At 35.9% G+C, this 22,622-nt stretch overlaps 1 protein-coding gene across 3 annotated transcripts in view; it reads right to left on the bottom strand.

Moving 5' to 3' along the window:
* The window catches only part of slc4a1b (solute carrier family 4 member 1b (Diego blood group)), a 74,533-nt gene that overhangs the window by 3,784 nt on the left and 48,127 nt on the right, over positions 1-22,622 (bottom strand). Inside the window, exons 1-13 of one of the 3 annotated variants that reach the window (XM_079595787.1) lie at positions 18,545-18,683; positions 13,594-13,774; positions 12,435-12,570; positions 10,319-10,385; positions 9,823-9,865; positions 9,517-9,701; positions 8,345-8,555; positions 6,931-7,134; positions 5,670-5,818; positions 5,379-5,573; positions 4,603-4,851; positions 4,391-4,480; positions 4,003-4,169 (exon numbers count right to left, since the gene is read on the bottom strand). In XM_079595787.1, coding sequence (XP_079451913.1) covers positions 4,003-4,169; positions 4,391-4,480; positions 4,603-4,851; positions 5,379-5,573; positions 5,670-5,818; positions 6,931-7,134; positions 8,345-8,555; positions 9,517-9,701; positions 9,823-9,865; positions 10,319-10,385; positions 12,435-12,570; positions 13,594-13,774; positions 18,545-18,553 — 1,886 coding nt within the window. In that variant the 5' untranslated portion in view covers positions 18,554-18,683. Of the gene's footprint in view, positions 1-4,002; positions 4,170-4,390; positions 4,481-4,602; positions 4,852-5,378; positions 5,574-5,669; positions 5,819-6,930; positions 7,135-8,344; positions 8,556-9,516; positions 9,702-9,822; positions 9,866-10,318; positions 10,386-12,434; positions 12,571-13,593; positions 13,777-17,900; positions 17,961-18,544; positions 18,684-22,622 lie in introns of those variants that run through there. The other 2 variants (XM_079595788.1, XM_079595789.1) reach the window with 2 other exon arrangements.

Genomic DNA, 22,622 nt, shown 5'->3' with positions numbered 1-22,622 from the left:
ACAGTGTCTATTCCTCGTTTAGTGAGGCCAAACAATAAATCTACTGTAGGATCTAAGAAAAATCTAATTGTGATTAAACCAGAAAATCTCAATATTAGTGAACAAAAACAATTTCTAAAGCTAGGTCTTCTAAACATTAGATCGCTTACACCTAAGGCGGTTATTGTAAATGAAATGGTCACTGATAATAGCTTCGATGTACTCTGCCTTACTGAAACCTGGCTTAAACCAAATGATTATTTCGGTCTTAATGAGTCCACTCCACCAGGATACGGTTATAAGCATGAGCCCCGTCTGATTGGTCGTGGCGGCGGTGTTGCAACAATCTATAGAGATATTCTTAATGTTACTCAGAAAACAGGTCACAGGTTTAATTCGTTTGAAGTACTTGTTCTAAATGTTACGCTCCTAGATGTAAGAAAGAAATCCCTATTATCTCTAGCCTTGGCTACCGTATATAGACCGCCAGGGCCTTACGCTGATTTCCTAAAAGAGTTTGCAGATTTTCTCTCAGATCTATTGGTCAATGTCGATAAGGCAATAATTGTTGGAGATTTCAACATACACGTTGATAACACAAATGATGCGTTAGGAGCTGCGTTTACAGATTTATTAAACTCCTTTGGGGTCAAGCAAAACGTTAGTGGTCCCACTCATCGTCTTAATCATACTCTAGATTTAATTATATCATATGGAACCGATCCAACCAATATAGATATTATACCGCAAAGTGATGATGTCACTGATCATTACATGGTAACTTGCATACTACCTACGGCTGAAATGTGTCATGTTGCGCCACGTTATCGACCAGGCAGAACAATCCTTCCAACCACTATAGATAGATTCTTGAATAGCTTACCTGATCTATCTCCGCTCCTCAGTGAACCCAAACAAACAGATGAGCTAGAGGAAATGACTAGCAGTATGAGCACCATTTTCTCTAGTACATTAGAAACTGTTGCACCAATTAGACTAAAAAAGGTTAGAGAGAAAACTAAAGCACCATGGTACAACAGTGCTACGCATGTTATCAAGAGAGAAACTCGTAACTTAGAGCGCAAATGGAAACAAACTAATTTAGAGGTCTTTAGAATCGCGTGGAAAGACAGTATGTCACGTTATAAAAAGGCTCTAAAAGCAGCCAGGGCTGAGCATCTCCGCAAACTAATAGAAAATAACCAAAACAATCCAAGGTTTTTATTTAACACTGTGGCTAGATTAACAAATAAACAGACATCACCTGAACAAAATATTCCGTTACATTTTAATAGTAATGATTTCATGAATTTCTTCACTGAGAAAATAGAAAGCATCAGAAACACAATTGTAAATGTACAATCTTTGACAGCGTCTTATGATTCAGCCTCAATTATCGCCCCTCAAGAACAACTACAGCGCTTTACAACTATAGGACAGGAAGAGCTAAATAAACTTATCACTGCATCTAAACCAACAACATGTTTATTAGATCCAATACCCACTAAACTACTGAAAGAAGTGTTACCTGTAGTGGAAGAGCCTCTTCTCAATATTATTAACTCGTCTTTATCTTTAGGACATGTTCCAAAAACATTCAAGCTAGCAGTTATAAAACCTCTTATTAAGAAACCACAATTAGATCCAAATAACCTAGCAAATTACAGACCCATTTCAAATCTTCCATTTATGTCTAAAATACTTGAAAAAGTTGTGTCCGCTCAATTGTGCTCTTTCTTGCAAGAAAACGATATCTATGAAAAGTTTCAGTCTGGATTCAGGCCACATCATAGCACAGAAACTGCGCTGGTTAAAATTACAAATGATTTACTTTTAGCTTCTGACCAAGGCTGTATCTCAATACTAGTTTTACTCGATCTTAGCGCTGCGTTTGACACTATAGATCATAAAATACTCTTAGATCGACTTCAAAATTACACTGGTGTTCAGGGACAGGCATTAAGCTGGTTTAGATCGTACCTATCAGACCGTTACCATTTTGTCCATTTAAATGGGGAAAAATCAAAGATAACGTCAGTAAATTATGGAGTGCCGCAAGGATCTGTATTAGGCCCCCTGCTATTCTCAATTTATATGCTGCCACTTGGTAATATTATAAGAAAACATGGAATAAGTTTCCACTGTTATGCTGATGACACTCAATTATATATTTCATCTAGACCAGATGATAACACTAAATTATCTAAAATGACAGAGTGTGTTAAAGATATAAAATATTGGATGACGTGTAATTTTCTTCTATTAAATTCAGATAAAACGGAGGTATTACTGATTGGTCCAAAAAACTGCCCACAAAACCTCTTACAATACAACCTTAATCTAGATGGACGTCCTGTTACTTTATCCTCTACAGTAAAAGACCTGGGTGTTATACTAGACCGCAACTTGTCTTTTGAAAATCATATTTCAAATGTCACAAGAAGAGCCTTTTTCCACCTTAGAAACATTGCTAAGCTACGTAACATGCTATCAGTTTCTGATGCAGAAAAGTTAGTTCATGCATTCATGACCTCGAGACTAGATTACTGTAATGCTCTATTAGCTGGTTGTCCTGCATCCTCAATAAACAAGCTACAGTTAGTCCAAAATGCAGCCGCTAGAGTTCTTACTAGGTCAAGAAAATATGATCATATAACACCAATTTTATCATCTCTACACTGGTTACCTATTAAGTTCCGTATCAATTACAAAGTATTGTTACTGACCTATAAAGCCCTAAATGGTTTAGCTCCTGTGTATTTAAGAGATCTTCTATCGCCATATAATCCATCACGCTCTTTAAGATCACTAAATTCGAGGCTTCTGGTCGTACCTAGGATATCTAAGTCCACTAAAGGAGGGAGGGCGTTTTCACATCTAGCTCCTAAACTCTGGAATAGCCTTCCTGATATTGTCCGAGGCTCAGACTCGCTCTACCAGTTTAAAACTAGATTAAAGACGCATCTCTTTAGCCAAGCATTCACATGATGCATCTCATACCTTTTATACTACAGTTAAATCAGATCAAATGCATTCATATTATGAACAGCAGCTACGCTAATTATTTCCCATCTGCCTTTTTTGTTGTTATCTCGGGACGCCTGTCCCGAGATAACTCAAATAGAGTTCGTCAGCTCCAGTTATGTATCCAGCCTCTCATGGAGACTTCAGATGCCCCAACGCCTGTGATGAGACGACTCGACGCCTGTGAAGAGACGACCCAACGCCGGCGATATGTTATGCCCTAAATTTCATGATTAACTAACTGTATTTTTGTATGTATATTTTTGAAATGCATTTTCTGTAAAGCTGCTTTGAAACAATGTGTATTGTGAAAAGCGCTATACAAATAAACTTGAATTGAATTGAATTGAATTGGGCTTCGTTTACTACAATAAAGTTGACAGTGTATCAGGTAGTTAGAGCTCATGTGATTGAGAGAAGGCGGGGACCAATTTGCATATTCATGGCTCCACATATACTAAATAAAGTATACTAAATGACATTCAAGAATTTTTTTCACAGGAAAAAACTTTTAAATATGTAATTTTTGTGATCAAATATGAGTTTTAAGGGATACAATTGTTGACCAGAGGGGGACTTTAGAGTTATATCCAAAATGATGCACTATACACTCTGCACTTACCATAATGAAGTGCATCATTCGGGTATTTAAAGTGCACTTTTTCTTTTTGGGATTCAGTGTGAACACACTACTCACACTATTTAAATTACAAAATAGCATAGAATAATGCACAAGTATGCAAATGCTTCTTTAGGATGCACCTTTAGTGTGAAGAATATTTGAACAAACTTAATTGTTCCTAAAGATCGTTTCGTATTTTCGTATTCTTCATGAAACATCAATGGTAATAAAGAACATTTATTTTTTGGAGAATGTGCAGCATTTTCACTTGAGTGAGGACATAAAATTTGCTGGATCCTGATCTTGTCAGTTAATAAATTGTACCAGAAATTGATTGCATTGTACCAAATCCTCTTCCTCCAGAAAACATTACTCACGTGGTGATCTGAGACTCAAGGAAGATGAGGATGAAGACCAATATAGCTGGAACAACAGAGGCGAACATCATCCACACAGGGAAGGGCTTGTGTTCACCCATAGGGTTGATTATCCAGCCCCGCATCTTAGGGTTGGACACCTGAAGACCTTTAGGCACCACCAGTTTCTGTAACACAAGTCAAAGGTCAGAGAGGTCGAGACAGTAACTTTACAGGATTGGATCTGAATTGGTGCCCTAAAAGTGCTATCTATCTATAGATAGCAGCCAATGCCCATCAGAAACCTAAAAAAATAAGAAATCTACCTCTAATCTAAAATGAAAACAAGAATGCCATGGAATTCACTTATAATTAAATAATATTCACAAATACTAAATTACAAACATACCTGAGTGTATGTATCCTCAATATTGATATCGATAGCAACCATGATGAAAATTGCAATGGGAACTCCAAAGTCACCGAGCAAACGTCGAATCTATGCACCAAACAGATCTTTATATTGTAAGCAAGAACTTATAAACAGCTGGTGCAATCCGAAGCCTGCTATAAACAGTCAATTTCTCTTATTTTGATCACAATATTCAATAATCTATTTACCTTGCCTGGCAGGAATTTGCCATTCTTGAACATGCGTAGGTAGTATGCAATGGAGAAACAGCCAAACATGAGACACATGGACAGAAGAGCGGTGTTGGGATAAGCCTGGTGTTGAACGCTCCTCACGACAGATACATTTCCTGTAGCATTATCCAGGAGTCTCTGATAGTTGACAACTGAGTGCCAAGGGTCCTCAACTGTACTGTTCAAATGTTCATAATTCAGGATAAGAGGGTGTTCTTTGAAAATCTAGAATGAAGGATGAAACAAAGAGAGAAAGGTATATTATTGTACAATATTAGTATATTAATGTCTTGAGAGAGTATCATCACAGCTATGCTCTAGAAATGTAAAATACTTAACTAAATAAAAGGAGTGTCTTTGTTGCAAATTAGGAAACAAATTTGTGATATGTGAAGAAAATTAAGTGAGTCATGCTTGTCCATGCAAACTCATTGGCTAAGTGCTTTGGGGGTTGCTACAGTGTTGCTGAGGTGTTCTGAGTGGTTGTTAGCCTGTTGCTAAGTGGTTGCTAGTGTGTTCTAGGTGGTTGCTAAGGTGTTGTGAGTAGTTGTACGCACACTGCTGTGAGCTAGGTTGAGCTAGACATAAGAACCATGGGGTTGAGTTATTTATTGCGGGCTTTTTGCAACCTCTTCGTCAGGAAGTCTTTATCATGCGGCAAAAATGTATGAAGCCAAAAGATATACAGCGATGGTTGAATGAAGATGTAAAAGAATGCAGCAAAACATTAAAATGACAAATAAAGTATGTACCCTGCCGAGTTTTGCAAAGGTCTCGTAGATGAAGATGAGGGAGATGAGGATGGAGAAGATCTCTTGAGTAAAACGGGAAATGAAGCGGACCAGAAAGCTTCCTTCCAAGGCAACAATCACCACAACGATGACAACCAGCCACGCGCCAACCCACACTCGGCCTACGATGTACTCAATGCCCTGAGACTTACAGAACTATAGCCAGGAGGGAAAGCATGATGGGAGGATTTCAATAACACAAGGTCGATGCTGTATATCAGATAAACATTGTAAAGATAGACAAACACTCACAGCAAAAAAAGCCTCTTCAAACACCAGCAGCGGCCCAGAGAAGCCGATAACAAGCACAGGTTGGGCAGCGACCAGGCAGAAGATAATGCCCAGCACTGAAGTGGAGATCATCAGCTCCGACACACCCATCATGTTATCCACCTTATCAGCTGTGGAGAGAAGCATAAGAGTGCCAAACAAACGTTTAAAATGTAGGTTTTCAAAAGTCTTGATTTGCATGATTCACTCTCTTCAGCTTTGCTTAGAGAGGCAGAAAGAATCTGATTAATCAGCTGAAAAACACATGCAGACCTATGAAGCTAAAGTTTTTTGTATGCCATATTTTACTTCTTTGAATTTATAGTTATATATTTTCAAGACATTTAACAAAATTTAATTGTTTTTCTGGCATATATATAGATTATAAAAAGGCAGTTTCAAAATTCTGATGTTCTGAGCTTATTCATCTGAAAACTTTCAAAAACGTTTACAATCTGATTATTCGGATACAGAACATGATTTTCAGCACGATGCTTTAACTTTTATGAAAGAGTGCAAAGTAAGATGCAAGAAGCTAAACATTTAAAATAAAATAAAAACTGTTTTATAATACAAATGTTTAACAACCAACAGTAATATCTGGTGATGCAAATTACTCTACTCTTTTGTCAAATTTTTTAAAACATCTAATTCCACCTCAAAAATTTCGGGGCAAAAATTTGCTGTTTACAAATATATACAGTAAATCTATATATCTATATCTATATATATATATCTATATATATATATATATATATATATATATATATATATATATATATATATATATATATAAATAAAAGCCATTTCAATAGAATTCAAATGTATTAAAAAAATGTTTAAATCAATTTATTACATTTAATTAAATCTTTTTTAATTTTTCTAGCTTCATCAACACTGAGCCCAATCCGGATTTTTGTAAATTCATCTTTGTCTGAAATGTCCTAATGGATTAGATTTTTTTTTTTTTTTTTTTTTTGCATAACTTGGGGTGCACTGTGTATGTAATGCTAAACAAATGCTCATTCGCTCACTATTTCCTAATATAATGGACGGTGTGGCATTCACTAGTGAACAATGAATGTGAAAATGTGTAATGCCTCTGAAATCTCACATTTTATGTCTTCTCTTTTCACACTGACAGATGTTCTCTAAAAAAATAATCAATTACTTCACTTGCAAAATGATAGTGTGAATGTTCAGTCCTTAAGACCGGATGGAAAAACATGGGAAACATGCATACCAAGGAGACCTCCAAAGGTGATGGCAGGCGAGAGTGCAGCAAAGTAGATAAAGATGATGGCAGCAACAACCTGAACATTCAGAGCATCCTTGAGGTCACTGACATAATATTGGTATCGTCGCTTCATGTCTCTGATCATGCCACCGAATGGAGCACCGGTACGTGCAAGTGGATCTTCTGGAGGTGGTCCTAAGGATTTTGAAGCTGTAGGAAGATAGATTGACATTAGATACCTGTGCTCTTTTATCACTCGATCAAAGTGAACACCAATGAGTTGAGGCAACTTATATCACTCGGAAGGGGTTTATTTTATGATAATAACCGCCTGATTGTACATCTCACACTTATTTCACAGATTATTAATATGAGTATTTTATTGTCAGGCTTCAACTAAGAAGCTAAAACAGTCTGTTTCGGGGTCACTTTTATCTTGTAGTGTCATTATACAAAAATGTTTAGTAACGGTTTACAATGAGCTTCCAATCTCAGCTAATATCAATTTCAACATTTACCAATACATTATTAAAAATCAAAAGTTGTATTTGTTAATATTATTTAATGGACCTGAGCTAACATGAACTAACAATATGTATGCTTATTAACAAAGATTTAAAAATACTGCAACAAATGTATGGCTCATTGTTGATGCATTAAATAATGGGGCCTTATTGTAAAGGGTTACCCAATATTTGAGGTTGCAAACTGAACAATCATAATTTAATATACCGGTAAGTTTTTATGCCGTGTAATAAAATGAACTTAATTAGATTTGTGCACAAATTTAATTTCCATTATTTCCAATTTCCATTTTGTTAATAACTAACAAGGTCACTTTAAGCTTATATAGTGCTTATAATAAAAATTCACTTTTATATTCAATGCTCTCATGCTTTTCAGGAAATATTTTGGGGAAATATTTCTGCCATTTTACATTTTCTGGGAGTTACTTTCAAAATGGCCCTAGCCTGTAGGCCCAATTTACTCAACATTTTAAATGTATACCATACACCTAAAGATAATCCAGCTAAAAAGTTATTCTTGAAATTTTGCTTAATATGAGCCAATGAAACAGTTGGGTGTGACAATAATGACAATATCTTCTCAGTGACACGTCCAAACTTAACTAATTTTTGTACACATAGACACCTGAATAATCTGAGGACACGTGCAAATGTGTCATCCATAACAAGAAAACAATCCAATCATTTAAGGAACTTTTAATACAATTGTATCCCACAATACATAGCATAGCAATTGAGGTTTCAACTGCTTGAACCCCTCATCTACTTGTAGTTATATATATTTATTACTCGTATGCAATTATTTATCATCATGAATTTTGTGTTGGCCAGTAACCACTTGAGTTATTCCCTTTAATCATGGGTTGTACGTATGTGGTTGTATGTGTCCTTACGTTTGCGGGGTTTGACTTCCAGGCGGAGTTTGGGGTCAGAGGGGCGGAGTCTCTCTTGCAGTAGTCTCTTCTGGAACGGGATGAGTGATGTTAGCATAGACTCATTCAGAATCTCAGTGGGCGGAATCACAATGCAGCAGTCCGTGAAGTCTCCCACGGCATCGGTCAGCTCCCGCTCACTCTGAGCCTGGAACGCTGCTTGGTTAAACACCTGTGTGTGAAAGATAGAGAAACTAAATAAAATGTGCTGTTTCTCTTTTAAAAACTCTTTAATATATTTAATCTTCAGATAGGCTGAATTAAGATGAAAAAATGATTGTTTTGTGGTTCACATTCTTCTTTTTCCCAGCATGCCCTGGGTTTATTTATTAGACTGCAACACTTTTTTACATTTTTGTTGAATGATCCGTTTGTTTGTAACATTTGTAGTGTTAGCATACTTTTAAAAAGAGTACTTATTACAGAAATAATATAATTAAGTTCAAAATGAATGTAATGTTTTTGACTCCGGTACATATTTATATGTATTTCATATTTACTTCTATTGTCTTTAATATGACCAAATACACTGACAATTATGACAAACTAAAATATACTTTTATGACATTTCTATTGAAACATGTATGTCATGTTAAATATATTTGTAATTACACATTTTAAGGATGAAGTTGCAATTTAGTACATTTACTAAAACACTAATTTATTAAAATTACATCAAGTATTTTCCATGTGCTTTAGTATGTCAGTCAACACATCAAAATAAGTTTACTTTAAAAATGTACAAAATATTAATACATAATGACTCACAATGCAACTTTAAATTTGACATTATTACAAAGCATATTTTTTAAAAGTGTGATATGAAACAGTCATTAAAGTCTATTCTCTTTAAAGGTTTATTTCATTAATATAATATTATCTGCAAGATTTGTTTTTAAACCTTTTTTGAAGATTTAAAGCACACAAGTGCACATTCAGTGCAATTAAGAACAAAAAGAGGTCGGTGTGTGTAGCGTTTTAACATTTTAGAAAACATGAACATGATTTTGAATAAGTTATGGCCATATAAATAAAAGGGAACACTGCATACTGCAGAGCTTTTTTAAAACTCTTGCTACATTAAATCTAAATAGGTAACCGTTGCAATTTGATTTTCCTGTCAGTTCTCTTACTTTGTCAGCTAGTAGTGCTGCCATTGCTCGGCCAGACTCATGATAATCCATGTCATTTGTGGTTGGGCCAATCAGGATAAAGATGAAGCGCACAGGCACAGGAGCTTCCAGAGCCGACTCCAGCACCACAGCGTCCCGTAGACGCACAAATGCTACTGTAGGCCTCTCTAGGAACTCCAGAGCACCTTACACACAAACACACACACACACCATTAGTCAATGTTTGCTAACAGAAACACATTTCTAATTTAGTAAGTCACACCTTTGAATGTAAATGATTGGAATTATTAAAGAAAACATCCTCACCTACGAGCACCATCGACGCTTCTGCACGATCAGCTGTGTCCCTCTTTAGTTGAGAATAAAACCACATAGTCAAAAAATGTCAAATGACACATCATTGCTTTCAAAACGAAGACAATATATTATAAATGACATGTGTTAAAGCCCGTTCACATCAGCAGAAGATATTGTTGCTTATTCTGCACGGCTGCAGTTTTGTTATCTGCTGCTTTAAATGCTCGAGCTCTTTGAAGCAGAATGGATTCTGATTGGCCGTCAATGTTTTTACTGTTCATCAGTTCAGAAAGTGATTCCAATTATATGATTTAAATATAATATTATATATTATATTAAACTAATAATATTGTTTCTGTGCTATTATCATTATAGTTGTGCCGTGAAATCTGCTGTTCTTTTATATTTGGAACGATTTTTAGAATCATTATAGTTATTGTCTTTGGTGTGAACGGGCGTTTATAGTTATGCTCGGTACAGTTACAACATGAAAACTTGTTCTCACTTTCTCTGTGACAGAGAATTTCTGCATCTCCATGCCTGAAGTCAGGGGCTGGGTCTCTACTGACTGGCTGGAGAGAGAGAAATAAATAAAATGAATGCTTTAAAAGGTGAATTGGTTCATGATGACTACACTACAAGTCTGAAGAAAATGAGAAGCATGACCCTGCAAAATTCACTTCCACGATGCTATTCTATTGTCAGTGGTTGCTACGATGTTCTGTGTGTGTGTTTTAGTGCATTGTTATGCAGTTGCTAGGGTGTTGTGTGTGATTGCTAAGTGGTTATTAACTGGGCCTTAAAGAGTACACCCCCAAGTCTCTATGATATTCTACATAGTTAATGACACCGAATATAAAGTGGGGCCATAATTTTTGTAACTGTTACACTGGCATATGAATGATGACTTGTATTTTGTACTTGAAAATCCCGCGTGTGACTTTCTAACATTTACAGATAAGAATACAACCGTAAAACAGGTCTCAAATACATATCTGACAGGAGGGCAAGTCTCTTTAAAGTCTTTAGTCAGAAGGATTTAGTTTGGATCTACCGAAGGCCATTTCGACCACATAAGAAAATAATCATGCTTTTGAAAACCATGATTATGAGATAAAAAGTTGAAATTATGACATACTAAGTCATATTTATGAGTCATAATTATGTCATCAACCCCCAGTTTCACAGACCAGGCTTAAGTCTAGTCCCAGACTAAAGGGCATGTATGAGCTGTTTAACTGAAAGCAACTTGCACTGATATATCTTACAATATGTTAGTGCCATTGTTTTGTCTCGAGATGCACACCAGTAATGTTTTTTTCTTTTTCTAAGGCATGTTTATAAAAGCAACTTAAATGTCCTAATTAAACTAAGGCCTAATCCTGGCTTAATCTAAGCCCTGTTTGTGAAACCAGGCCTACAAATCTAAATTATGACTTAGTATGCTATCATTTTGACTTTTTATATAATAATTATGACTTAATATTTCATATCTCAGAATTTCAACTTTATCCTATAATAGACCTTTATCACACTTCCGTGTTCGAGCGTAAAAAAAACTTCCGCTGCAGCCTGTATCAAGGACTGTGCCCGTGGGATTGTTGTGATTTATGTAAAATTCAGAACAGATACTTCTAAAGACACCAATCTCAGTTTACAATCATTAATTGAGTATTGTGAAACAAAGAAAAAAGGTGTCATCATATTCCGAGGCATATTTCGTGATTTAAAGCGGAGTGCAAGCCATACTGGATGAGTAATACTTCAGTGTCTGATCACCTCAACATATCTTTATGAATCAGACAAAGCTTAAAATATTAATTACGACTTGTATTAAATTTTTGTTATTGTTCTCATTTACTTTACGATGCAATCATCAATAATTAGATCAGTTTGAACTTACAGTAAGTTACGTTTATTGGTATGATCAAATAAATTTGTTTAATTTTCGTCCCAAAACTGGCATCGGTCCATTGACAATAATGCAGGCGGAAATTTGTTTACACTAGGCCTATTGTCACCATTATGACCACTTTGTCCTGTATTGTTGGTGTGTTTGTGCTTGCATGCTGTCTCCCATCTGTGGATTATCTGAGTTGACTTTAAATACGCTTCTATTTGAATCTTCTTCATCGTCTTTGGACTGAAACATAACAATTATGACTTAGTATGTCATAATTTTTGCTTTTGAATATCATAATTATGACTTAGTAATGAGAGTGTGTTCTGCATTGTGGATGTTCAATAGTCGCATGCCTTCATTTGTGTGTGTGTTCATGATTGTGCCAGATATGTTTGTTTTTTTTGGACAAATTATTATATAGTATTGAATGGGAAATGTGTGTGTGTGTGTGTGTGGGGGGGGGGGGGTACTTGGGGGGGGGGGGGGGGGTTACTTTTGGTAGGAATACTGTTATATTCATACTTGACACCTAGTAGTGTGGATGCAGAATCATGCAAAGGTAAAAATTTATACTATGCACTAATAAGCATTGTAAATTCTTTAGTGAATCTTTAGTGAATGGTTACAAAACATGATTTGATACTTTTTAGTATTTCTATATGTGTAAAACATTTTTTTTTAGTTTTTCCCATAAAGTTTGTGTAGTATCCGTGTATACCTCTGTTTGTGCATTAATGCTTGAAGAACCTTATCTCTGTCCCCTGGCTGAATCTCCCTTTTGCTAACTAGGGTATCCACAATCTTCTCAATAATACTGGAAAGCATCTTCTCCTCTCTGTCCAGCATCACCACACCTGATCCAAGCAAAAAACATGAAAAAGAATTCAATGCAAAGGAAAGATTAAGGCAAAAGAGAGGATGAGGGCTTTCCACAATAAACATACACTATGGCCAAAGCTGAGGAGCACAGGTTGAGCAGGTTTTACGGGACACTTACTATCTACTACCATCTCATCTGAGCATGTGCAGTGAAGTTACATTCTTCCTCATTTTCCAGTCAGGACAGGACTGAGACTAGAATGTGAGTGCAAGTTAATCCTTAAAAAAAAAACGTCCATAACTCTCATTTATGAATCATGACCAAACATTCATTACCATAATTCTTAATATATTAGTAGAGTAGCTTTCATCAATACAGCTTGTACATCAATACATCAACAAAATTATATGATGTAATACTTTTTTACTAAACTTTAAAAAAACATTTTTTTTACTAAACATGTTCACTTATTTTTATTGCAAGCTACAGTAAAAAGACAGCTAAATAAAGCTTCATGTATAAATTATTTTAAGATGCACTGCAATAAATACTTTTACATTGTTACAAGAAATTTCTATTACAAATAAATGCTGTTCTTTTGAACTTTATATTCATCAAATATTCCTGAAAAAAGAAATCAAGGTTTCCACAAGAATGTCAACATTGATAATAATAAGAAATGTTTATTAAACACAAAATCAGCATATTAGAATGATCATTTCTGAAGGATCATGTGACACTGAAGACTGAAGTAATGGCTGCTGGAAATTCAGAAATAAATTGTATTTTAAAATTTATTATAAACGAAAACATGTAATAATAATATTTCACAATACTACTGTTTTGACTGCGTTTTTGATAAAATAAATGCAGGCTTGGTGAGCATAAGATATTTATTTTAAAATATTAAAAAGTCTTGCCAACCCCAAACTTTTAAACAGTAGTGTATAAGAGACAGCTTTGACATGGGAAATGTGATTGGAACTTAGCGTAAATGAAATGAATTATATGAACTACAAAGAGGTGAGCTGAGGTTTGACCGCAGTCACTCCCTCACCCGTGTTCATTGTCCTGCGTAACTGCACCAGGCTCTTGAAGGTGAGGTAGGAGATGTGGGAAGGACCCCAGCAGCCCGCCTCAACATCGTAGGTCTCTTCATAGCCCATCCATCTGCCCGTCTCCCGCCAGTAGCTCTGCTGGTCTGCGTTCTTCACCGACTCGTTCATCTCCACATAAGTCTGATCACAGATAACAATAAAATGACACAATAAACGGCTCTGCTAACTATCATACACAGGTACGCTAAACATCACAGTGAATTTAAAGCATGGCATATTGAGTAAAATGGGTCATTCACAGTTAAATAAAACAATACTGAATATTTTACATTTAAACGTTAATCAACTTTCATGCCACATGGTTTTCCATCCACAAATGTACCAAGATTCACACAAATTCTTAAGGATTGAACTTGGTTAGATTACTGACAAATTACATGATTCAAATTGTAGTTAGTAATCTAATCTATTACATTACGCATTTTAGGTAATATAATCTGACTACTTTGATTATGTTTAACCTAACTTGTTATAACATTGTTTTGAATAGTATAATCTTATATGATACGTTTTTTTTTTTTAAGAAAAGAAAATCTAAAAGATAAAAAAATTATAATAAGACAGAATAATTTAATTCTGAATAAGCAACTGTAGTCTAACTATGAGTGTTTTAAAACGTTATATAATCTAAAACGTAATATAATCTAAATACAAGCATTTACTTTTTGGAATCTGATTACGTAATTTAGATAACATGTAATCATTTAGCATCCAGCAACTAAGAATAGTGACCAAGACTAAAAAAAATAGCCTCGAGCAGCAATTATTAGGGTTCAACACTGTATGGCCTCTAAGCAGATTTGTATAAAGGTATTATGTTTTATTTAGCAAGCATGTAACCACTTAGATCATAGATGAAAAAGACCATTAACAGCCAATGCAGGGAAATTTATAAGGAAATATAATAGTTTTAAAGCTTTTTAACAGTTATTGAGGATGTTCTATGGTATGAATACTGTGGGCATGTGTGAAAAATCGTGTGGCATACAATCCTTTACGCATGTGAAAAATGTTAAGGTGCCCCTGGTGATTGATTTCTTGTGAATTTTTTCACAGGCCTCTAGGGCCATGATGAGTCAAACAGGCCCAGCGAGTTTCGCTCCGATCGGCATCTGTCAACCTTGTCTGACAGCCACTCAAACTTCATTGGCCAACTGAGGCCGTGTTTTTCGAGATACACCAATGTGCTTGTAGACAATCGCGGCACCTTGGACATACACACAGCATGCCGGTTTTCAAGTCAATCAGACTGACTGTAGCATAGCTATAGCCGTTTAAATGCAATTTATTGTCATACATATTTTTTTAATGTGTAAAACCATTAAATTAATTTGTGTCCTCTCCTTTCATCCTCTCATTTCCTCATTTTCAAAAGACTTATCTAAACGCGTAAAACATAACATGTCCACCCTTTTGTGTCAATTTTGTACCATTACAATTTCTTTTTTTAAATAGATTTTATATTGTATATTTATTAAAATTCTTTATAAATGTTAATTTTATGCAATTTTCTGTTGTTCTTTCCTAGCTAGGCTTTATAAGCTACAAAAAAAGTACTGTACACTTTTTACAAAAAAAAGTGTACAGTGTTACACACACTGTAAAAATGTATCAGGGTGGACAAATTTCTTACACATTTATAATGTGAAATATTAGGCCAGGATTAATAGGTTTTAGCTCGAGCTTGACCAGTGTGATTTTATGATAGAATAAAATAATTGTTTAATAAACCTGCTCAGTCCAAAATCCACCAAACTGTAGGAATGACATACATGTATATTTTGATCAATTACAAGTAGATTGCATGAATTTATGTTCTTATGCTGCAAATTGCTGGTTTTGAAGGTTTTGTCAGGTAACCTAAAATATTCTTCATGTGGGAACTTGTAAATTAACTGATTTTTTTATATCAATGAATGAGTTTTAAATGAACATTTTACTACATTAGGTTAGAGCAGCGCAATTCATTTAAATGGTCAGATTAAATAGGAATGCATAACATCCTGTATGGAAAAACTGCATGTTATTACTTTCTAGTGAATTGAAACAGTGAGATGTCATATAACCTCCTTCTTGTTCTACAGGTTGTTATAGTTCAAAGCAGAGATGTAGACAACTTAAACATGATGGCGGGACCTCTGGTATGACTGTATTTGTGTGTGTGTTTCCTGTCCAGTGATGACTGATAAATTAAAGCTCATGTTTACCCTCAAAACATCAGGAGTGAGTGGCACAAGGCAGACTGCAAATGTGGAAACTAAGTAAATGAACAGGAAGTCATATTATAAATCATGATGAAATGTAAGGAATTGGAATTTGGATTTACGCGTGCCACTGCTCACCAGACAGTGTTCTTAGTTTTGATATTCACATTCAGAGCAGCTAGAAACAGTGTTGGGGGTAATGCATTACAAACAACGTGAGTTACATAATCAGATTACTTTTGTAAAATAACTAGTAAAGTAACGCATTACTTTTAAATTTACAAGTTACTTTTTCAAATAAGCAATGCAAGTTTTGCTATTTATTATCTGACACCTCTCCTAACCATGTTGCGAGAAATGGAGAGGCGTTGTGTGCGCTATATAAATATAGATTGATATTGTAGTTCTAGACTAAATGTGAGCATTCATTTACTCATCTCACTTGCACAAAAACAGATTCAGTATTCCTCAAAATAAATAAAAACAGTAAAATGCAAGCTCAGAATGTTCACAAACCAGCAATGATTAAATTAGTTAAATAACACAAATATACTTTATGCATATTTAATCTCACTTTATTAACCGATAACATTGCTGCTGCAATGATCCAATTCAACCATACCAATAAACAAAATTACTTTAGATTAACTGTTTTTAGATTAATTTAGTTTTTTTTTTTATAAAGTAAGAGGCTATGTCCGAAATGGCCCCCTATACCCTTAAATAGGTATTCACTATTTGAAGGGACAGCCAGTTGTAGTATTGTTCGAAACCATAGTGGACGTTGTCGAGTGCACTCATTCAATCCCACAATGCACGGCAATATCGAATGTACAACCCATGTACTCTCAACGGCTAGAGAATACCCATAATGCACTGTGATGGTAACGCCGAATGAATTCCCGTGTCTGGCCAGAAAATGGCGCACGCAGCTGAATCATCCATCCATCTTCCATGTGGCTACAGCGTAATATCATACAGGTATAAATTCCCTTTTAATTGATTATTTCATTGTTTAATCATTTTTTTTTTTACATGCTAGTTTTCATGATAGAGTTCTAGATAAATCTTTTCATTACTAATGGATCTGTCAGTTTGCTAAGTTTCAAATGATTGATTATTACTATGATTATTAAACAGCATGCACAAGCTATGCAAATGCGGCAGGCCCTCCAGCGCACTCAGTGTCCGAATTCACTCACTCGTTTTCATTCACTCCTTCAAGTGGACTATATTAGTGGAGTAATGTAGAGAACGAGGGTATAGGGGACGATTTCGAACACAGCCAGAGTCTTGAACTTTCTTCTGTTATGTCCTGTTCTTCTGCAATCCAGAATGACAGAACACAGCTGAAAGATTTGCTTGAGCTGTGCCATCTACTGTACAGGCATGTATTTGCAGTACGATATAACGTGTTTATTGACTTCTGTTGTTAAAGGCTTAAAATGATGGGTCACACTCTATATTAAGTGTCCTTAACCACTATGTACTTACATCAAAAAATAAGTACATTGTTTTCATATTGTATTGCAAAACACTTTTGCTGCTATTGAGGTGGGATACGGGTACGGTTAGGACAGGTTTGGTGGTATGGGTAGGATTAAAGGTGGGTTAGGGTGTAAGGAAAGGCGTAACCGCGTATTACAGAAATGAATTACAGCTGTAATCACATGCAGGTATTTAAGAAAATATAAGAATAATGTATAATATATAAGAATTGTTACCGCAGAACTGTTTGGGGTTAGTTTGGGTTGACCCTTGTACGTAAGAATTGTGTAAATAAAGTATTGCATGAGACTAATAATTTGTGCTCAAAACTGTACAGCAATTATAAGTGAAGCTTTGTAAAATAAATATTGTTCTATACACTTCAACATCCAATGAACAGTTCATTGTAAAATTTAAATATTGCATTTTCTATTTTGAATAGAATGTTTCAAATATCTATAGCATAAACCCCAGTTTGAAACAAATTAAAGGAAAACATGACATAAAAAACTAAATTACAGTTAAAAACCAATTGTGATATTAATTGCACTTACCTAAATTTCTGACCCTACGGCTCAAGCAAAATTCTCTGTCACAGACCCTCACAAAAGTGCGCAGACCTTTATAAAGTCTGTGTACACCTGCAGCTATCAGACACACCTCTACACACACACTCCTATACATACAGAGTTTGTAAAAAGTCTGCAGACAATCATGTAAAATCTTATGGGCACATACAGTGACCCCTAAAAAGGTACTTGGACACTAAAGGCACTTTAATATACAAATACCATTGCATTAGAAAACAAAATATTGTTGAAAAATGACAAAAAATGTGAAGTTAATAGTTAAAAAACAGTATTGTCACTTTTTAGATATTTTCAAAGTATCCATATAAACTTTTTATAAATATCTGGGGTCGTTTTATGTACATGTTTAGATTTGACTTTGAACACAAAAAAGTATTCAAATGTATCCATATCTCCCTTTTTTCTTTTTCTAAATCACACACAAACACATCCAAGACGATGTGTTCTTGGACTCACCCATAATATTGATGCAGTAAACAGTATGTCTTGATAACTGTGCACTGGTTGAAAAAAATCCAGTGTATGTGTGTGTGTGTTCTCTGTATCTTATCATACTTATAGAGCCAGTGTCACCTACACACACTCTAGTGACACTAGTTTCCTCTCACCTTCAACATCTCTACGAACAGTGCACCGCCTGAGGAAGATTCCCCTCCGCTTCATTTCTTGTCCCATATTTTTGTCCATGATGGCTCACAGGGTCAAAACTCGGGTCATAGCGTCCATTATGAACTGGGCAGGCCTGCGTGAAACCAAATAAGAACATTGTAAGCGTCAATACATACAAATGCTTTAGCAAAAATAAGGTATTACACAAAACATTTTTTTATACAATACTATAGTATTCATTTAACATTATCCGCATATGTACCGTATATTTTGCCCGAGTAATTAAATATATTATTCACTTTAATGACTTGTTTTATTGTGTAAATTGGTAATCATTAAGAATGAGCAGGTATATCCACACTTTTGTATATTTTATTCATGAATTTTGTATTGTGTTTGAGTTTAGACACCGTTTGGTTTGGGTAATTTTGATTTATATCAGGCTTTATTAAAACATTCATCTTTCTGTTATATTTCTGTTAATCAAAGCACCATCACGTTCTTTATTAGATTTATCTTGGCCACCCTATCACTCTCAAAAATAATTATTTCAATTCTGACCTAGAAACTCTCTATATATGCCCGTTGCTGTTCTGCATTCTGTGTTTGTGTGAGCAATTTCCACCACAAACAAAAGTCATGTTGGAAAATATTTGTGAAAAAATTAAACCGCATCGCACTTCCCCTAGGGATGAAGCGGGTAATAAAGTCTTTGCAAAATGCTACATTTTGAGAAATGCATTTTATTATTGGAAATGTATTGTCTTGCACCTTGAAATACTTGCAATTAAATATTTACATAACTGTTAATATATTTTAAAATGTAATTTATTCCTTCGGTGCAAAGCTGAATTTGAGTCTTGAGTGTCACATGATCCTTCAAAAATCATTCTGACCTGCTGATTTGCTGCTCAAGCATTGCCCTAGGAACGTATATTAGGTGTGTTCGTAACCCCTGACTTGGGGTCATATAGGTCACCAACTAAATACACTGCCGGGCCAAAAACAAAAGTCGCTGTTTGGATTAAAATAGGCAAATGCTTAAGAGTCTAGAATTGGATCATTATTGCAGTGATTATTATGTTTCTATATGTTTTGGCAACAGTTCTTCTAACCCTTATTGATAAAGTGTGTAGCTATTCATTTCTTAAACAACCATGTAGTCAAAATGTAGTGGATCAACATAAGATACAATTCGGATTTGGTGTATATCTACCGGACTTTGGGTAATATCTAACGGGCAATCATTTTGGCTGAGGGAAAAGTTGTAGTTTTGACCAAATATTTTGCTCGTCTTTATTTCGTTTTTGTACCAAATTGTATAATTTGTACCAATTTGTATAATTGTATTATTGTTCATTAAAACTTAAATCAAGCATTATTTTTTTATCAAGGGACTGCTGAGGAAACTCAGGCCCTGATAGAATGGCGGGCGGCCAACGAAAGCCTTTTCACTTGGAGGCGCAACTCATCCAAAAGTGGATGGGAGTGAGTATTGATTTTGAGTGCTTGTATCATTCCCTGTATATCTGAAGGTTTGGAGCTACAGTCTTCATCCATAACAATGAATACGTTATTAAAGTGGCATCATATCAATCTTTATGGTTTTATTTTGCCTAGGCACTTCTTTCCACTTCTGGTTTGGCCATTAACGGCTAATCAGGCCATGAAGAAATGGAACATCTTGAAAGACAATATAATCTGCCTGTTTCTCTGCTTTCTGTTACTAAAAGAGCCTTACCAAGATTTGTGTAAAGATTAGACGGTCATATATGAAACCTAACATGGATGCATTGGCCCTTACATTTTATCTTGCATAGTTTACTCTGAGACTGTAAAAAGAATAGTTCACCCCAAAATTCATCATTTACTCACCCTCAAGTTGTTCCACAAAACTGTATAGATTTATTTGTTTTGCTCTAAAGGAATATATTTTGAAGAATATTTGTAACCTAACAGTTCTGGGGCACCACTGATTTCCATAATATTTTGGGGTCTCAAAACTGTTTGGTTACAAATATTGTTCAAAATATCTGCCTCAAGTAGTCATGTTCACTCAGACACACAGGCAGTTCCTCAGGAGAAGAAAGCTGAGCAGCAAGACATCCTCGGAGATGGTTCACTGATAGGTCCCTCTCATCCACTGCTCCATTCTCGTCACCCTCGCTGTCATCTTGTCCATGGCTTTCCTCATCCAGGAGATCAGCTCCCATCACGTAAATGTTGTGTAGGATGCAACAGGCATCAATCACCTTTGGGGCGAACAGTGGCTTGATCTCCAGGGCCATCAAGAAAATGGCACGCCACGCCAGTGCGTCTTTAACATCCTGAAGGTGCGCTCGATGATGTTTCTTGCTTGTGCATGATGTCTGTTGTATCTGGCTTCCCTGTGGAATGATGAAAGGAAAAATCTTTCTGTTTATGTAACACTTTTTTTGTGGCTCTGCAGGAGGAACAATCCTGATGTGGCACCCATTGAAGGCACCAGCAGCACTGCAGAATAACTCATGGCCAGCAAGGCGAGCAAAGCCGCCCCCCACCTCCTACATGTCCTCTGCTTTTGGAAAATTAATAACTTTGTGGAGAATGGTCACCATCTCCTCCATAACGTTCTGAACAGTCTTACAAACCATTGCAAGTGCCATGCTGAAGTTGTCTGAAGTGACCCTCTAGGACGCTCCACAGGCAAACCACTAAACTGTAACCAGCACTTTAATTTCATAGCTCCATCCATGGGCTTTTTTTGACAGGGCAGCATCTGGACCAGCATGTTGATGCCGTTTCTGGAGAGCCTGAAGGCTGGTTTTAAATCCTCTCCAGAAAAAAAAAAAACGAACAAACCGCTAACGTGTAAAAAACAGCTGCTCATTAACAATTATCTTGTTCTTTGTTATAGACTAGAATAAGTTGGTACTTAGAGACGTCAGACATTAACTCAACACCAGAAACGTATTACAGTAAGAAATGATGATGTCCCTCCAGCCTCATACTAAAAGAATTTGAAGCAGAATCTGAAAGAAGAGAGAAAATACCTCATTAGATATCTTTGACAACATCCAAAGCAGTTACACAGCACAGACAAAACAACTGAAACTGAAGACGAGAGTTGTTCTCAAACACGCTTGGATCTAATTCAGCACATTAAGAGTTGAAACAGAACCTGAGAAACTAAAACAAATGTCTTCTGTTTTTTGTCAGACGTTGGTTTTGTTGACTTAAAGGGATACTTCACCGATTAGCATTAAGCTGTGTATCAGTAGAAAACCTGTAGTATTTTCAAATTAGCGTGCTTCCCTGCCTCATGTCCCCCTCAGATGAAAGATTTATGTATTTTTTGTCTAGAAAAAAATCTTCCTATGACGCAAAAATTGTCATTTTGCGCCATCGGAGTATTTCCTGGCCAGAGGCTAAAAACTACAGCCAGTAGTAGGAGCTAGTTCCGCATGTTTTCAACCCGCCCATAGTGGGTGGGATCTCACTCACAGAATGTACAGTGTCAGACATCTTTTTTTTTTAAAGCTAACAGGCTCTTGCTTGGTGGAGAAAGCTGTGTAGTAGGGGTGACCATACGTCCTCTTTTTCCCGGACATGTCCGGCTGGGATCGCCCGGGCTCTTCCTCCCGACCGCCAACCAGGTCTTCCTCCTCCGCTGCAGCAGCTGCTCCGGCAGCTGTATGATGAAAATCTGACTTTTTTCCGTGTTTAAGTGCTAGAGAGCCTAAGTCCCTCCCCTTCCGGTTTACCACCATGGGACCTTATTTCGGAAAAATATTGTATGGTAGTCAATGCGAGAGACAACAAATATTTTGATCTCGTTTGAATTGTGCCCTGAATTACACATATGATGTTTGTCAATTTAAAAGATACGTTTTAAAGTCAAGAAAGTCGCAGTTTGATGTAAAACTGTTGAGGTATAAGACTGTGAAAATACGTAATTACAAAGACTACAAAACGAAAAGGCGCATGTGACGTCATACCTTTTCACTCAATGAATGAAGCTAACTTTACTGAAGCTAACGTCTGTCATTGTTTGCTATAGTCTTACGTTATAATCGTAACGTTACGCCGTGATGCCTG

This window comes from Phoxinus phoxinus (assembly GCF_949152265.1).
Source record: "Phoxinus phoxinus genome assembly, chromosome: 21".
Classification (NCBI taxonomy): Eukaryota; Metazoa; Chordata; class Actinopteri; order Cypriniformes; family Leuciscidae; genus Phoxinus; species Phoxinus phoxinus.
Note: the sequence above shows the minus strand (reverse complement) of the source record. Positions and strands in the feature narration are given on the sequence as shown.